This window comes from Harmonia axyridis, chromosome 3 (genome assembly GCF_914767665.1).
Source record: "Harmonia axyridis chromosome 3, icHarAxyr1.1, whole genome shotgun sequence".
NCBI lineage: Eukaryota > Metazoa > Arthropoda > Insecta > Coleoptera > Coccinellidae > Harmonia > Harmonia axyridis.
Genome location: NC_059503.1, coordinates 50409947 through 50425215, shown reverse-complemented (window position 1 = coordinate 50425215; position 15269 = coordinate 50409947). Strand labels below are relative to the sequence as shown.

Sequence of the window (15269 nt, the reverse complement as noted above, 5' to 3'; positions counted from 1 at the left end):
ATCTAGGTAATAACATTCCAAATTTTTCTGGCAATGTTAAATCTATTCTTTCTTGAGCCATATTTTTATTTTCTTTACGCTCTTTTTTACCTTTAAAATGCTTTACTGACGTAATCTTGATTAATTATTAATACAATAAAGTAAAATATAGTAATCGGTTTTTTAAATGAGTAACCTAGGGAAAACTCTTATGTCGGTTTTTTAAAGAAACCTAGGAAAAACTATGATACAGTTTTACACACAAAACTATTAAAAAGGATGACTCTTTTTGTCCAGAATAAGTAAACTGGGAAGAAAGGATTGGAAAGGATTTTGCTCACCAAATTGTATTCTGTGAAGTCGTCACGGGGCGCTACTCAGGTGATCAGGGCTTCTGGGTGGTTTTCTACTCTCTGTCCGGTTCTGCTGAACGGTTGAAACCGACGTCCTGGGAAGATCGATGTTGATTGAGTTGGATTCTTGGATCACTGCAGGAACTTCTTCTTCTGGCAGGAAAGAATGGCACAATCAATGTCACCAAATTTTCTTCTTTAATAGGAACGGCACAATCCCATCCTCGTCGCCAATTATGTTTTTGTGGTGGAAAACCTCGTTTTTAAAAACAAAACGATTTATTTCGAATACAAAGCGAGACAATCTTTTCTTAATGGATACACAATCAATTCTTAAAGAATGACCAATCAATTCTTAATGAGTACACAGATTCAGTCCCCTTTATAGATTTTCTTATCTAAATTCCTAGGTGAATAACAATTCAATAACAAGTGAAACAAAGGGCTATTCATAAAGATGAAATGCTGAATCTGCAATTAGATACATTGTAATATGTAGTTCTTATGGGATTGAAGGAAAGGATCTATTTATTTAGTAAGGGTTCATATTATGTAATTATATATAATAAGGATATAATATGTGCTCTAGTCAGAGATAGTCGCTCGTCAATCGCTCCATCGTTTTTTGATATTTTCGGAAGGTTAATTTCTGCTCAGACTGAAAAGACTGTGTCATATACAAAGTTCTTATATATTCCTACTGAAATATATAAGTGGAATATCAATTTTCAAGTGTTTTGAATCCCAATTTTTGATTTTGAAAATGGTTCTTACGTCGCAACAACAAAGTGATGTTAAAGATATCATCCGAAACACATTTGAAGATAAGATAATCTTATCGATGCTCGCTGAAACTGTCGCTAATCTGGTTGTTGATAAATTGAATGAGAAATGGAATTCCCTGCAAGAAAAAGTAAATAAGGTTGAGACTGAGGTTGTTGTATTGAGAGATGAAAATCTTATTTTGAAAGAACAACTTAATTATTTGGATCAACAGCGTCGACGTAAATGTATAAGATTGCTTGGTTTTGAAGAGAGAAAGGGTGAAGATCTGACCGCTATAGTTAAAAAAACGTTTCTTGATAAATTAAAACTTCAACGTAACGATGTTCAAATTGATTATTGCCATCGAATGAAAACAAATACTAAAAGGGCCAAACCTGTCATAGTTCACTTTTCATCTGTACAATCTCGAGACTTAATTTTCAAGAATAAAAGTAAGCTGAAGGGAACTAGATTGGTCATTACTGAGGATTTAACTAAGACTAACTATGCCCTTTTCAAACGAAGTATGGATAGGATGGGAAGTAGAGATGTATGGACTCTTAATGGTAATGTTTATGCAAAACTGGGTGCTAGAAAAATGCTCATAAGATCTGAAGCAGACTTGGTAATGTTAGATGGAGAGAAGAGTGGAATCGCGGAGCAGGAGGAAGTAATTTCTTCATAAGAATAAAGGTTGTACATATATTTGCATTCTCTGTTTGGGGGGAATATTGGGGAATTTTTTTTTTTTGTTTTAATTAATTTTTTGTTTGTTTTCTGATATATTTTATGGGGGGAAGTTCCGAATTCAGTCTTACTGGTGCACATTTAAATGTTCGTTCATTAATAGCTAATTTTTCTGAATTCAAAGACACACTTAAATATCATAATTTTGATTTGATCGGTTTTACGGAAACTTGGCTTAATGCAGAACTATCATCTTCGGTTGATATTGAGGGTTACAGCTTTGTTAGGAATGATAGACTCACAAGAGGAGGCGGCACAGGTATTTACATAAGGAATAATATATCTTATCGTATTGTTGATTTCGATCTCCAGTTGGAAAATACATGTATCCTACTTGAAAGTGGAGGTGTGAAGTTACTATTTTCCGTTATATATAAACCGTTATATATAAACCACCTAGAATTGAGGGAAAGACAAATGTTCACTTACTAGAAAACGATTTAGAGAATCTTGTTATGGCATCCCTACATTTAGCTGATAATATTATTATAGTTGGTAATATGAATGTTAATTTGTTGGATCCTACTTTACCTGATTCGTCTTCATATTTAGACTCGCTCAATGCTTTCGGTTTACATCAACTGGTTAAACAACCAACCAGGAAAAATGCATTGTTAGATCATATTATTTCAAATAATCCTGAAATTTTCAAATGCATAGATGTTATTGATTGTCACCATAGTGACCATGATATGCCTGTTTTTTCCATCATTGTTGACTTCGACACCGCGAAAAGCGAGCGATACGTTACTTATAGAGATTTCAGGAAGTTCTCAGCGGAATCATTTCAGGGTGAACTTGCCACATCCAATCTTCATCGTATCTACCATATATCGAATATTGATGAAAAAATAAATTTCTTAAATTCGGTTATTTTGAATCTCTTTGACAAGCATGCTCCATATGTTACTAAACGCATATCGCGCCCTGGTTGACTCCTGATGTTAAACAATTGATGAAGAACAGAGATTCTGCTAAGAGAAAATTTAGAAAAACTAGATCGGAAAATGATTGGAGGGCATACAAATCACTTCGTAATTCAACAACAGATCTCATAAGATGTGAAAAAAGAAATTACTTTTTACGGGTATTTCACGGGGCGGATAAAAAAGAAGTATGGAGCCAATTGAATTATTTGAATATAGGCAAAAGAAAAAGAAGAACTGAAGTTCCGACAGATTTAGCTGATCCAAATAAAATAAATAAATTTTTCATCAGTAGTGTTCCACAAACGGATAATGCAGGTTCTTCTAATGTTATCAAATTTTATAACGAAAATACATTCTGCGAATTTGATGAGAAAATGGAGTTCGTTTTGGTTGATGAGACTGTAATTTACGGATACTTAACAGAGATAAAGTCAAAATCGAGAGGTGTTGATGACATTAACTGTGAACTTCTGGAATTGTGCTGCCCATTTATAGTTCCCTTTATTGTTCATATAATAAATTCATGTATTATCGAAAGCTATTATCCTGAACTATGGAAGAAAGCTATTATTCTACCAATTCCCAAGGGTAAAATGGTCAAGGGTTATGGGGACCTTTGACCAATAAGCTTACTACCAACTATGTCTAAGATTTTAGAGAAGGTACTTGAACATCAGATAAAGGTCCATTTGAATAACTTCAATATTATTCCAGAAGAGCAATCGGGATTTCGGAGGGGTCATAGCTGCGCGACATCATTGCTCAGGGTTACTGATGACATCTTGACTGCTACGGATAGAGGACACATAACCACTCTCATTTTGCTGGACTATTCGAAAGCATTTGATACCCTGGTACATGAGATTCTGTTCGCAATTATGCATTTCGCTGGTTTTTCGTCTAGTGCGGTGGCTTTCATAAGAAGCTATCTAAATTTAAGAACCCAGCAGGTGAGATGTGGCGAGGTAATTTCTGATCCCTTGCCAGTATTAGTTGGTGTGCCGCAAGGATCAATATTGGGACCCTTGCTATTCATTCTTTACACCCATTATATTCGTACATTCCTGAAATACTGTCTTGTGCACTTCTATGCAGACGATACACAGATGTACCTTAGTTTTCCTGCAGATCAGGTTGAGCAAGGGATAGCAAGATTAAACGAGGATCTTCAAATTATGAACAGGGTTGCGGGCGCGCATCAGTTGATACTCAATCCAGCTAAATCGCAGGCAATATTTTTTGGAAATGCCGCGGTCTGCAGTGACCTGAGTCAGAGCACTCAATTCAAAATTGGGGATGAGGTCATTCCAATAGTGAGTAGTGTAAAAAACCTGTGGCTGTTCATGGACAACACTTTTCGATTCAGAACACATATTGCTAGTTGTGTTCAAAAATCCATTACGAGTTTGCGACTTCTCTACCCACACAGGCGATCCCTTTCCGGAAAGATTAAAACAATGCTCTGCAACTCACTAGTACTGTCGAATTTTACTTATTGTTCACCAGTTTTTTCCGCTTGTTTAGACCAGGAAACAGTTAGAAAAGTTCAGGAAATTCAAAACTCATGTTTGAGGTTTATTTACGGCATAAGAAAGTTCGACAGGATAAGTCATAAATTGCCGGAAGCTGGATGGCTCAATATGGTGAACAGGTTTAAATTATCAGCTCTAGTTCTTTACCATCGTATAGTCACCACAGCAACTCCTTCATACTTCCACAGGAAGATCAGATACAGATCTGATATTCACAATTTGAATATCAGAACTCGTGGACTTATATCAGCCCCTCCTCATAGGCTTGCCCTCTTCGAGAGATCATTTACCTTTTGCGTATACAAATTGTACAATCAATTCATCCATCTGAAATCATTATCAGTAAATTCATTCAGAAAACGTGTCTGGGACATATTGTTCAGTGAACAGTGTGCACCTGTGAGATAAGTTTTTGGTTCCTCTTAACCATTATTATTTTCACCGTTATCATTATTTTTTTTTCTCACCATTGTTTTTTTTTTATCCTTAATTTTTCTTCTTCAGAGTACTTGTACTTTTTTTTTTGACATAAAGCACAATAATACTTAATTGCTTTTTTCTTCTTCAGGGTTTGAGTGGAAGAACAGAGGGTTAACACCCACCTGAACTCCGCCCTGTGATTTAAATGTAATATATTTTTTGTTTGATAATATGTGAATCAAATATTTCTTTTTATTGTCAATAAAGACCTATTATTATTATTATTATTATTATTATATATCTCAAACATGATCTCTGAACCATCTGTATTTTTGTCTTGAATTCGCTGGTAAGACAAGGGCCGTAAACCGCATCGCAAAAATTAAAATGGGAAAGAACCAGCGATTCAGTCGACGTAACCTTCAACTTAGTTGTGAGATAATGACGATGAGGGTACAAACTTTTCGTACTAGCGTACGCCCACTGAATGCACTTCGTTACATGCTCCTATATTTCAAGTCCGCCTCAATCAGAACACCCAAGCTTCCTGCAGCAGCCTCGCAAGGTAGTATTACATCGTGAAATACAATATTCAACCTGCTTTGGAGCTGCTCTCTATGCTTACCAAACATAATCAATTTTGTTTTTGCCGCATTCAGATCAAGATGATGCCTGCGTGAATCATAAGCCAGCGCTCTAGGTCGTCGTTAATCTTAGCACATGCCTGATCCACCTCAGAGGACAAAAATGTATGTAGCAACTGTTTGTCATCGGCGTAGCTGAAGTCGATACAACATTTCAAACTGCTTGCAATAAAGATTGCATAAATAAAAAAAAGTAGCGGAACAAGTACGGAGCCCTGTGGTATGCCACAGAAAACAGTTCCCTCCTCTGAACAACCCTTATCCGTTTCAACATATTGAGATCGAGATGTTAAATAACTGCGATAAACTCGACCGCAGGTTCGGAAAATCCCACATGCTTGAGTATTGCAATCAAGAGTTCATGGTTAATTCTATCGAAAGCCTTTGAATAGTCCAAAAGTATCAGCACACAAGTCTCCCCGAATCGATTGCTCTCAAGATCTCATCAACCACATCCAAAAGCGCCGTGCAACAGCTGTGACCCCGGCGAAAACCTGATTGGCGCTGCGGCAAGATAATGTATTTGTCTAAATGTGCCCGTATCTGGAATGCTATGATTTTTTTGCGTACTTGGGAACATAGAGGTATATTAGTGGATATGTATTTATTATAAACCCCCATTTCGTTCAAACATTTCCATAGTTGTCTGGGATTCCTTTTTGTGGTGGTGCAGTGGTTTAGATACGATCTCTTCTCCGCATTAATAGCACTAGTAGTTGCATTGCGAACTCGTTCGTAAAATTACCTGTGTTGAGAAGAGCCGGAAACTTTGAATATTTTGAAAGCCCTTTCTTTTTGTCGGATCATCAATTTAATGGCCTCGGTAAACCAAGGCTTGAATTTTTTATTTAATGTGACCTGTCTCAACGGTGCGACGTAATCATAGAGATCAAGCAAGAGCTTCGTAAACAATTCTACCTTCAAATTAACGTTCTCAAGGGATATAATATTATTGAATGGTGTCAACAGAAACTATTCACCCAGTATTTCCCTATCGATTTTACCTAGTCACCGTGATTTTATCACACGAGCTCTCGAAACTTCTTCCACGAAATTGAGCTTGACGTAAACCAAGACATGATCCGATAGCTGACCGACACCATCCGAACCATCGACGTCGACCGACAACAGAATTATATCAATGAGAGTAGAAGAACTCTTCGTAACTCTTGTGGGAACATCCACAAGTTGCTTAAAATTGAAGAGTTCAAAAATCTCTGTTAACTTAAGGACCCTGAAATCATCAATCTTAAAGAAATCCACATTCACAACACCACCGCAGATGACTTCACTATTTGAGGGATGAAATTTAACCACAGCCTCTTCAAAAGAATGGACAAAATCCGAAAAATTGCCCGATGGAGGTCTGTACACCACGCAAACAATCATTGACAATCAATGACTTCCTATTAATTTTAACTTTTATCCACATTTGCTCAATACATTCACTACTCATATTGCAATTGAAAAACATACCCACAATAGCTATAAATTATTCCCACATGAAGTATATCGATGAATCTTTTTATTTGAAACCTACCACTCCTACAGAAGTAAATTTAGGTAAATCGATTAAAAACAAATTCAGTAGTGGTGATGATGAAATACCGATTATGATAGTCAAACTAGCATTGCCAGCAGTTAGAAAAATAATATCATATATAATAAACAACTCATTCAAATATGGTTTTTTTCCTAAGAATCTAAAGATGGCATTAATAAAACCCATCTTCGAAGAAGGTCATCCAGAAATTATCTGCAAGAATCATAAATTTTTTCAATGAAGAAGAACTATTCAATCACACTCAACATGAATATCTACATGGACGATCGACACAAACAGCCATCTTTCAGTTTGTACAGTACATCTTGGAATTACTTGAAGACAAAAAAAATTGCATTGGGAATATTCTTGGACATTTCCAAAGCCTATGATTCATTGAATATGGAATATTTACTTGAAAAACTGGAATTTTATGGTGTATGAGGAAATGCAAATGATTGGCTGAAATCCTACATGTCTCATAGAAAACAAAGAGTTACTATCACAAAAGACAATATTACCAGCAAATCAAAGATACTAACAAGAACGATAGGAATAGATCAAGGAAGCGTCATTGGTACACTACTTTTTATAATTTACCTGAATGACTTGGGAAACATAATTCAAAATAGTGAAGGAAATATTGTCAATTTCGTCGATGATACAAATTTACTTACTGGTGCAGAAGATTTTGGAGAATATTCTCAGACAAAAACTTTTGTAAAAATATCAACGGCAAGAGAAAACGAAAAAGCGAGATTCCTTGGATCAAAAAAGTCCTATGAAAATAGAGCCACAAACGTTTTGCGATTGATCAACAAAAATCACATGTTTAGAAATTCGGAAATAGATTTAATTCGGTCATAAACAACAGGCAGGAATACCGACAAAGTTAATTCCCATCAAAAAGGAGCCGCATCATAGTCATAAATATCTTGATTGACGCAGAAATGATGCAGTCATCAGGGCTGGTCGGCATCCCTTTGTGCCGACGACGAAACAACATAAATTTGCCAAATTGACCATATTCACCGTCGCCATATTGGTGTGCGACAATACCAACTACCCAGTGTTCCCAACGGAGAAATATTGAGTTTACTAGAAAAATTCCACAATATAAAGTTTATAATTGTGGTTTATGTGTAAATTCTGGAGTAACTTTTCTGGCTGCTACGCCAGATTGGCTTGTTTGGGACATTATTCGCAAAAATTTCACCTTTTGGAAATGAAAACATTAGTGAAAGGTAGTTTTATATACAAATTAACTGTGGCCGAGTGTATAAATGAAGGCTTCGCTCTATTTTTGGAAATAGACAGTGGAAGAATTATGTCTATGGCTGATAGTATTTTTGATATGAGCGGTATTTTTCTAGTAAACTCAATATTTCTCCGTTGGGAACACTGGATAGTTGGTATTGTCGCACAACAATATGGCGACGGTGAATATGGTCAATAGGTTCTGGAGATACGAAAATACGTCATTTCGTCGCCCATGAAAAAGGCGTGAAATCATCGAACGGAAAGCACTACCCATGTCAATCTAGCTTAATTCGTGGTATTCGTTTGTCGCATTCTTCCCGGGACACCCTGTATGTTCTACGCAGAGGCACATTCTCAGCTCTTATTTAAAATCAATAGCAATGGCAATAGAGTCACAGGATTATGGACTTTCATATCGAAAACTTTCTTCCATTTGTAATTCTTATTTGGATTATCTCATTTAGTTTGCGAGTTATTCACAAAACGAAATGCCCTTTGCAATTTTTAAGTGCTAATAAAACTATTAGGTCTATTGCCTAGTATTAACAGGTTTTTGAACCTGTGAACTAGACTATCATTTATTTCCCTCATTGTTGAAATGTCATAAATTAGTGATATTTCTTTTTCTTATTTATATTGATAATTCGCATTATAGTAATGTTAGGTTATAGTAATGAAAACAAATTTATAACTTACCTTAAATTGTTAAGGTAAATGAAGCTTTTCCTCTTTATTCTTTCTTAATTTACTCACTCTTTTTCACAGCTTTTCCAAAGATGCTTAATGAAGATACTGAATATCGAACTATGGAAATTGTATCTGGCCTACGTCAAGGAAACGAAAGCTTCACTTCCAACTTATAAGTAAGTAAAAGAGGTAATATGTGAAAGAAATGTTGAAATTGTCTACCATTACAAATTGGCACGTGGATAAATACGAGTATATATTTCGTGTGAACTATAACTTGAAATATTTCATATTCGTTTTACCTAATAACTAAAATATTAAATATAATACACATTCTAGTAGCTATTTAGGTAAAGCGCCTGGTGGGTTCTTTAATGGTATAGTTTCGATTTGACATTCCAATTCAATTTGGGGTATTAATGGCAAGTTCCACCCTTCATCTCAACATTGATTAAAAATTTAACGTTGAATAATTTCCGAATACTCTTGCACCATCGTTTAAACGACATTTTATGCACCATAAACCATAATCATCGTTTGCACTAACAAGTCTGGTCGTTTAACATCCTGATTAAATTTGAACATGTATTGGAATACGACAATAAATTGTGTGTAGATTATTAGATGTACTTTCAACTTATTCCGCAATAATGCACTTTAATTTTTCCTCTTTAAAAACATTTTCATTTTCCACCACATTTTTAAGCCTTGAGCAAATGTTGGTTATGAGCAATTCTTCGTCTGCGAAAAAACATCACACTGACTTTCATAACGATCGTTTTCCATCCCCTATATGGTTTACTATTTAATTTTCAAAATGAGAAAATGTTGAATGCAGAGTGGTTAAATGACTTGATTGGCACCACAAAAAACGGAACATTACACTAGATACTGAAATTCGTGATTTCTCTCGTCGAAATTATACGATTTTGTCAAAGATAACTCTTGTTTATCTAAACGCCTGTCAATCGCGGAAAGTGAAATTGAAATGCATTATAAACGTAGATTAAGAATAAAAATTGATTAGTCAATCAATTTTTATTTTTTGAACGGTTCAACAGTATATTTTTCGAGGATTACTACATAAATCTTTTCTGAAAAATAGTTTTTTACATATAATTCATTATCTTTCTCGAGGAGTAAGGAATTACAGCAGCATGGAGAGCCACTTTTGCATAGGGCCAAATAGCCAAATTTTAGACCACGGGTTGAAAGTAAATTACTAACAGTAATCAAATTGATTCCGAAAATCAATTGAACCTAACGTTTCTTACAATAAGACAAATGAAATGAAAAGATTTTTTCTCTATCAATTTTGTCTACTATGAAGTTGGGTAAACCCATAGCAATAAGATCAACAAGCGTATCACTATCCATAGTTTTTCTTACTTGAAATAGTAATTTTTCCTTCTTCATAGAATATTTCAATAGTGAGCCTGCTTGATATCTAAACGCTATTGCATATCTATTGGAGACCAACCTTTACAATATTGTGTACTGATCTGGGGTAACTGTTCTAGTAGGGAAAGTATTTTCAGATTGCAAAGAAGAGCAGATAGAATAGTTGCTGGTTTAAACTACAGGGATGATTGCGTTGACGCCTTCAAAAAACTTAAAATCCTGACATTTCCCTTTATCTATATTTATGAATGTCTTGTTTATGCATATAATAATAACAGGGATCTCCCGAAGTTTGGTCATACCCATGATTATTACACCCGATATAGAAACAACATAAAATCTAAGTATATGCGATTAGAAAAATCCAAGAATGGACCTAATTTCATTTCTCATAAACTTTTTAATTAGATACCTGAAGAGGTGAAAAGGCTCAGTCTCAAAAAGTATAAGCAAACTGTTGGTGAATTTTTGCGGCAGCATGCGTTCTGGAGTGTCCAAGAGTTCCTGTCCAGTAGTTTTAATTTTAATCCCTTTTAAATTAATTTATTTTTTATGTTGTAATGAGGAAAGGTATTTTATATCATTCATAGTCGTATTACTTTATTGAGTAATGCATTTATATTTTATATTTTGACAATGATACTCTGTATCATTTAAGAATTGTATAACTTTATTGAGTTATTCCTAACTATTTTTATATTCTGACATTGATGAGAAATGCCCTATACAATTTCGAAGTTATTACTTTATTGAGTAATGCCTTTATATTTTGACAATGATACTCTGTATCATTTAAGAATTGTATAACTTTATTAAGTTATCTCTACTATTTTTATATTCTGACAATGATGAGAAATGATTTATACCATTTCGAAGTTGTATTTTTTATCGAATCCTGTGACGTGTGCAATACAATAAATTATCTATCTATCTATCTATATGAGAAAGTCTTACAAAAATTTTCTCTACCATTTTCCCATAGTGAGTCCCATATAGAGTACAATCATACCAAACTGTAGCAACTTTTTCCATAAATGATTTTAAAATTTCTATTTTATTACAATTTTCATCAATTTCGAATCTTTCACATTCTTTTTCAAAACTTCTTAACCATTGCTCTGCATTTTCATTTTTTCCATCCAATTTTCCAATAGTAAATTCTTTGGCCAATTCACCCACATTTCTTTCTCCACTTTTTTCTTGGTTTTTCTCCAGTATTTTCTCTAATAGTTTCTCTAATGATTGTTCTGAAGCACCAGTACTTGTAGTTGGTCACTGCTTTCTTCACTTACTTCCTCTAAGAATTCGTTTTCAAATTGGATATTTCCATCCTCATCAAAATAAGTATTTTTCATTTCTTTAGTTAAACTCACCCACACTCTCCTTGTTTGGCCTCTTTGCGAGCAAGTTTTCGTGATTTTTGTATATGCCGCAGTTTTTATTAATTCTACATGTAATAATGCATTAAAATACTCATGTGGGATTTTACATATATGTCCATCTGTTGTGGTTATCCTGGTCACACAAAGCACATTCGACTTTCCATCTGAAGCAGCTAGCGTTTTCAATGTGAACTTCAACTTCTCCATTGTAATTTAAAACCAGAATGTTGTTTTATAATATGATTGAATGAATCTTTCTGATTGGAATAAAACAGCTGTGTTTCTTTGTAAATAACAAAGATTTTATTATTATATATACTATTTACACTTACATACATAATCTAGAACATTAATCCTACCGTAAATAACAAAGAAACAACATTAAATGTTCTTATTCAGTAGGTTGTCTTTAGATAACTTTTACAATATTGCATCTCACTGTATTCGGAATGACTTAATCGATCATACTGATGATACGTTTGCGAATTTAACAATGTTCGTTATAGGTATTAAGCAATCTGATTCATTGACATGATTACGCGCGCAATTCAATTAGATCGAGGAAATTCCTTACACATATATTTTCATATTATATAGTTTCCATAGATACAGTTAAATTTGTTATTAGTAAAACAGTTTGTATATGAGTCAGAGCAGTAATGAGTTCTTATCAACCAACAAAAAAGTCGTTTATTAGACCGAATTATAGCGTACAGTAACAACAAAGTTATTTTTTTAAATCATTATCCATAATACTTGATCGGTTCTTTGATTTTGAGATATTCATTTTCGAGGAGAATTGCTCACATAATTTGACATATGGAATTGACATTTAGATATTTGTCTCAGAAACATATCTTACATATAAGTCTTCCATTGTACCCATACAATGGAAGTCTTCCATTGTATGGGTAAGAGCCGTAGATGTTTCATATAATTTTTACTTTTCGTTATAAAGCATGCACATTGAGCATGCAAAAGGTAACATTCCCGGAATCTCCATGTCGTCTACTAATCTGATTTTGATGAAATTTAGTCTTGCTATTCTGTTTAGGGCATTAAACCTTGAAGGCCCCACTGGAATTTAAGCTTTTTTGAATGAAGCGTATCGGGTGTCCCAAATTCGTTTTCAAGTGAGGGAATCCCTTTTGAACTAGAAACAAATTAATACCACATTTTCGGGCTCCATTTTTGAGGGAATTCATTTGGTGAAAACCGCAACCTCATAAATTCAACTGTTTTCAAGCTATTAGAGAAAATTGGAAAATATCGTGAAATGAAAAGTTCTCATAACTTCATCATTATTGGTGCTATCAATATGGAACCAAAACATCCCACAGGATTTTTCTTGTAAAATCCGTGGGGTCATCGTTTTTTTCTTATTGCAATTAGTTTTGAGGTTATAATACAAACTTGTGTTTTTTTAAATGTAAATCATATAAATTTCTACAACAAATGAAATTGCTCAGTTTTCCCTTTTCAAAAATATTTAACATGATATATTATATACCCAGCCCAGTCGGCTGTAGCATGAAAAGGTTGTTCAACCATTCTCTGCACATCCACTGGTGGTAAAGCTAGGCTTACTGAAGGTTGCAGTTTCAGGAGGAAGCCCCATTAACATGTACAAGTAATAAATAAGTTACATCAATACATTTTTTATAAAAGAATAATCAAAAGTTTTGATTTCTATGTTCTGTTATGATTATCTTATAAACTTTGAAATTTACAGAAAAAAAAGTTTTATAATTTTTCGAACAGAAACCAAGATATAGCGAAAAATTTTAAACGGTTATTTTTCAGAAACGCCTTGTAACTGGAGGACGAATCCAGATATCTATGATCTGTTTTCTGATATATTATTATTTAGATAAAAGTCTCTCTAAGTCTTATAGTTCTCGAGATGCTTTTAGTGAGCATCGAATTGAGGACACCCTGTAGCATTCAATTTTTGACTTGAAATATTATGTTATAGAGTCTAATTAGTAATTTTTCTTCAGTATGATACAAATGCAATGAATAAAATTTTGTCCAATAGAGAGAAGATGGCTCAGGCGTATGATTTTGCTTTGGACAAGATAGGAATGGATATACATGCTTATTCTATCTGGAATGATTATGTTAACTTCCTCAAAGGAGTTGAAGCTATTGGTTCTTATGCGGAAAATCAAAAGATATCTGCAGTTAGAAAAGTATACCAAAGGGGAATCATCAATCCCATGACAGGAATGGAAACATTTTGGAAGGATTATATTGCATTTGAGCAGGTTTGTTACAAATTTATTCAATTCTATACGTATATAGTTTCATGGTTTATGAGATTATTTATAAAATGGCATGTAATAATAATTTTTTCAGAACACCACCATGGTACTTTGTTATTGATGATAATAATTGTTAAATACAGAAATAGGTTCATATTTTGGTGAAACGAAGGTATAAGTTTCACCGTCATTTGATTTTAAGTTTGAATAGAACAAACAAAATTTTAGATATAAACAATTTTTGATGGAAAATATGGTTTCTCTTTTTTCCAAAAAGGAAGTAAATTTGCTAGAGTCTATTAAAATTTTCAGTTTTTGTTAGTTTTGATTTGGATAGAAAATAAATAATTTTTTTTCCACTTATTAAATTGAAATTAAATATATTTAATTTTTTTGAAGAATTTCAAAAACCTTTCTATTTTTTTAAAAATGTATTTCTTATCCTACCGTTCCATCAAATAAAATGTAAGAATTATATCATATTATAGATTTTCACTTCCAATATTTTTCAGGCTATCAATCCAATTATTGCTGAAAAAATGAGTATTGAGAGAAGTAGGGACTACATGAATGCAAGACGGGTTGCCAAAGAGCTGGAGGTTCAAATCAGGGGAATCAATCGAAATGCTCCCAGTGTACCTCCAAGTGGTACACCTGAAGAGAAGAAACAGGTATGTTGCTATTGACTAAATTTGAGAGGTAACTATCATTTGCATGTGATTGCATTCTTTATGCTGGATATCCTTCTTAAACAGTTTCAATGACTTCTTTATTTTATGAGAATTCCTTTGGAAAATTAATGTGAATAATAAACCATTAAAAAAAACTATTGCAGGTTGAACTGTGGCAGAAGTACATTGCATGGGAAAAGAATAATCCTTTGAGGACTGAAGATACTGCATTATTAACAAAACGCGTTGTATTTGCTTTAGAACAATGCCTTTTGTGTTTAGGCCATCACCCAGATATATGGTATCAAACAGCCCAATTCTTAGAATATAGTTGTAAAATACTAGCAGAAAAAGGGGTAAGTTGTTTGCGGATACAAGGGTTCTACACAATGCATGTTATGGATAAACTTTCACTGTTTTGTTGCATTGAAGAATATTAAAATTAATCAGTAATTTTGTTGTATTCCAATTCAAAAATACATTGCAATATCACAGCTTCTTTTTTGCAAAAAGCACTTAGTTTGAAAATGAAGTTATTTGAATAAGCTCACCTTAACTCCTCGATTTGATTACAAATTACTGAGCTTTGGCACTGCTCTGGTAATATAAAGATATTCATTAAAATCAACATTCTATTTTGAAGAATCCAGATCATTTTTGAGGCCCAGTTTTGAAAAAGTTTTCACAAAATC

General features: G+C 33.7%; 1 protein-coding gene across 2 annotated transcripts in view; it reads left to right on the top strand.

Annotated features, from left to right (window-relative positions):
* The window catches only part of LOC123676849 (protein suppressor of forked), a 130808-nt gene that overhangs the window by 61654 nt on the left and 53885 nt on the right, over positions 1–15269 (top strand). For both annotated transcript variants that reach the window (XM_045613107.1, XM_045613106.1), the window contains 4 exons: positions 8938–9035; positions 13681–13909; positions 14419–14577; positions 14742–14933. In XM_045613107.1, the coding sequence (XP_045469063.1) occupies positions 8938–9035; positions 13681–13909; positions 14419–14577; positions 14742–14933 (678 nt within the window). The remainder of the gene's footprint in view (positions 1–8937; positions 9036–13680; positions 13910–14418; positions 14578–14741; positions 14934–15269) is intronic.